At 34.4% G+C, this 3,804-nt stretch overlaps 1 protein-coding gene across 1 annotated transcript; it reads right to left on the reverse strand.

The window, feature by feature from the left end:
• Window positions 1-1,174: 1,174 nt before the first annotated feature.
• Window positions 1,175-2,209, reverse strand: LOC132188854 (protein OXIDATIVE STRESS 3-like). Its single transcript, XM_059603419.1, has 2 exons — window positions 1,768-2,209; window positions 1,175-1,454 (listed from the first exon to the last, which is right to left on the reverse strand). The coding sequence occupies exons 1-2, from the start codon at window positions 2,061-2,063 to the stop codon at window positions 1,184-1,186; spliced, it is 567 nt and encodes a 188-aa protein (XP_059459402.1). The 5' UTR covers window positions 2,064-2,209; the 3' UTR covers window positions 1,175-1,183.
• Window positions 2,210-3,804: the final 1,595 nt, after the last annotated feature.

Below are 3,804 nucleotides of genomic sequence, written 5' to 3' on the forward strand. Positions count from 1 at the left end.
CAGTTCCCTCCTCTTTACGCTAGGTAATCATTTAGCCACATCATATAATCTCTCTAAATATTCTCGAAAGGCTATTGCCCATAGTTAGAACGGATTTTTGGCGGGAGTCCTTAGAGCCTCACAAAGGAAAGTCAGGAACTGTTGATCTATATAATGGGAGGATGCCCCTTTCCCAGATAACTAGATAAGCAAAAGTTTTTCCTAACCTTCAGCGGCTTAAATTACCGTTCCTCATTCCTCTTCATATTGACTTAGGCATTGAAGGTGGTTTCGTCAACACCTCGGGTGAACCCCATTGACCTTCTACCTCTTTTGCAGGCTTCTCCCTCCTTGTTGTTTCAAGTTTTAGTCTTCTTACATTGGAAACTTTTGGGCAGTGTAGGCTATCTAACATTGATGATTGTAGGACTGAGAAATTGTTGATCTTAGGAGCTGATTCTTTTGTTGTTGGATTTGAATTGAAAATGAACTTAATTATGATTACATTCATCCGGCTTTGATATCGACTAGTCTGTTATATATATGTTTCCCTTTTGTCTTAGCTATATACTTTCTCACTAAAATATCGAAAATATGGTTTTCCTCTCCCTACGATGATTATAATATTGGTCACAGTGCATTTTACAAGTTGCAAACGTTGAGTGAAGTGCTGGGAATGAAGTGGAGTCCATTAGCAAATAGATTAGATATTGCAGTACAATGTTAGCTGCCACTCCAAAAACACGTAGTATGAGATTTGATATATAATGCTATGGCCAATTTAAGAAAGTGGATGTTAGGATATGTTGGTTGATTTGACAAAAATATATTAATCATGATATCCTGTGTCAATATTGTACATGAAGCGTAGTAGAGGAAAAAGCTCACTCTTCTTTGTTTGGTCATTGATGCTCTTCCCACCTAAGCTAAGGCCTAATGTTGCTATATTAAGAGATTATCAAATAATCATTTTTATCGCTCATGAAACGAAAATTTATCGATTGAGTCATTTACCGATTCTTAGGGACATACTTAAAACATGTTTTGTCAGTTGCTATGACATGAGTGTGATAAATGGGTGTGAACAGTAGCATACACATCAAAAGTTATGTTTTTTTTTAGATCATAAAATGAGAAGGTTTTGTTTTTCATCAAATCATTAGAACAATTGTTCTACACATCAAAAGTTCTTCTGTATATGAATTTAAGGGGGCCTACTAATACCCAAGAAACTTCCTTTTTTTCTACTTGGAAAATATAAAGATGACAAAAATCCTCTAGATGCCTTCTTAGAAATTGTTGCCTTGGGAAGGGTGTATGGTTTGTTGGCATCTAAGCCACCCCCATAGCTCTTACATGATTTCATTTTTCTTCTATAAGGTGTTTCCTTCTTTGCAAGGTCTTCTATGCTCAACACCCTTGACAGAGATGTAAAAGACTGAGACTTGCCTTCAAAGTACTTGGAAAGTCCTCTCCTGCAAATTACAACTCCTATTAGTCTAAAACTCTCTAATATTTATCAACAATCTTTGATGCTTCAGCCTTTCATGCATGTGTAGCCAAATATATTTTAATTTCTTATTACAAAACTTAATTTTGTTTACAGGCTCTTGCTAATTTAAAGACTAATTTTTACTACAACGTCATCTCATCTGTATGACGATCGTATACTAGTCTACTCTCAATTGAAAATCTTACTATGCATTGATGTGAATCCAGAAAAGCGTTTCAAGTTCCAAAAGCGCTTATCCCTCATAACTTTTGATAGATTTGTTCAAAGCTACTTACTTGATGGGTAGATGGGCCATGAGCTCTGAAAATTCATACAAAGGTCCCCTAGAATGCGAGGATGAAGAATAAGAAGTTGATGAAGATGCATCGTCCACCATGTCTGAGGATGATGATGTTGATCCATTACAAGATGCTGATCTTGAATCTTCAAGGGAGGATGCCGATGATATGAAATTATCATTATCATGAGATTCAGGAGCTTCCATGATCACACAATCATCTTTATCTTTGGCATGCTCGTTGTATGATGTGATTGGTGGACCTTGATGCGTTTGTTTTTCACCTTCACTCATTGATAACAACAGACGATCTTGAGAAGAAGTTGCTTATTATGAATATGGCTTCAAAGACAGGGCAATGCTTTATAGCTTGCACGCATGAGCTTTTATGAATATGGCATCGCACGCAATAGCTTAAGAACCAGTTTGAGATTATGTTTGAGAGGCTTAAAAATGCTTTTAACACTCAAAAAGTTCGTTTGAAGAAAAAAACAGTACTCGTTTGGTAAAAAAAATAAAATAGGGCTTTTAAAGGTTCAAAAAGCCTAAAAATGACAAAAAAAAAAACACTTTTGATAAAAGCTTAAAAAATAAAGTTTTTGTCCAAAAGCTCTTTTTAACTTAAAAGCTCTATTTCTCAAACACAATCACAAATAAGCTCTAAACCATATATAGAAGTTGCACGTGGTTTAGATTGTTACTTTTGGGAAATTTGGAGCCATGACACCTAGTACACGGAGAGAGGCCAAATGTACGATGGCATTTTCCATAATTAGAAGTATAATAGTGGCACTCACATAGGTTAATTAATTATCTTTGAGAAATGTTATGGGTACCAAAATTTTTACTAAGAGATGGGTACCAAAATGATGTGGAGATTCTTCATTGGTACCCGTAGTATTTCTTTTGATTAATTATTTTAATAATTTCCAATGAATACGTTCCACGTCATTTTGATACACATCTTTTGGTAAAAAAAATTGGTACCCCTAGCATTTCTCATTATCTTTAACTTCCTCAACTATCACTCGTTTAAGTATTATCCTCACGAACTGTCACCTATCAAACTAAACCTCCTTTAACTACCTATCGTTAGCAAAAAAGAAAAATTAGTTTTTGGTTCTAATGGATGATAAAGGTATCTCTTGCAGTTAGAACAAGGATGAAACTGCATGATAAGGATAAAACCCATACAGCCTATACAAGTGATCCTAAAAACAGTATATAAGATTGATGAAGTTTTTGTTTGGGGGGAGTAACGATATGGTGATGGATTATACCCCCACACGTGAGGAAGAGTGTTAATGATCGATGATTTAACACAAAACAGCCATGCATTAACAAACACAAGAATCTCCATATTAGATACCATGTTAGCAAACTGCTAATATCTAAGCCTAGGCTTATTAAAAACAAACTAGCTATATATATAAAGCTAAAATGGCAAACAAGACGCCAAACCTGCAATACTTCTACAATTGTTGTTTGTGGCTCTCTAAATTTCGCATAAAAAACTTCATGTTTATTAATGTATTTTGGGGTGCATTTTTTGTTTTTTGTTTGAAAAAAATTGTCCTGATGTGACATAAATTTGGAATTAATTTTTTATTTTGAATTATTTGTTAATGTTTTTGATTTGAGAACAAACAACAGAAGATAGAAAACTAAGTTGGTAACAAACATCGGTGAATTCCAATAAAACTATTTATTTGGATAAAGCTGTTTTTGAAAATGAAGGAGAGAAGACCCACAAACAGTTGTAGATCAATTACAGTCTTAAATTAAGCCATGGCCATGTCATGTTTAGGCCATGGTTTGTTTATCAGCTCGTTGAACTTTGTTTAATTTTTTTTTTGAACTTTTGTCATTAGAGAAACAATTGACGACCACGTGATGTAATCTCTCTTGCCTTCTGCCGACCAATTTCTAACCAATCTTTTGGTTGTTTATGCAAATCTGTCTGCTTTCCTACACCATCTTTACCCTTGATGGCATCAAAAAGATAATGATTATAACTAGGGTTAATTATTTTTTT

The sequence above is a fragment of the Corylus avellana genome, chromosome ca7 (assembly GCF_901000735.1).
Source record: "Corylus avellana chromosome ca7, CavTom2PMs-1.0".
Taxonomy (NCBI): Eukaryota; Viridiplantae; Streptophyta; class Magnoliopsida; order Fagales; family Betulaceae; genus Corylus; species Corylus avellana.

Coding starts and splice junctions, on each gene's coding strand:
- LOC132188854 (XM_059603419.1), bottom strand. CDS start 2,063: ATGAGTGAAGGTGAAAAACAAACGCATCAAGGTCCACCAATCACATCA. Junction 1,455..1,767: donor ATGGCCCATCTACCCATCAA/GTAAGTAGCTTT, acceptor TGTAATTTGCAG/GAGAGGACTTTCCAAGTACT.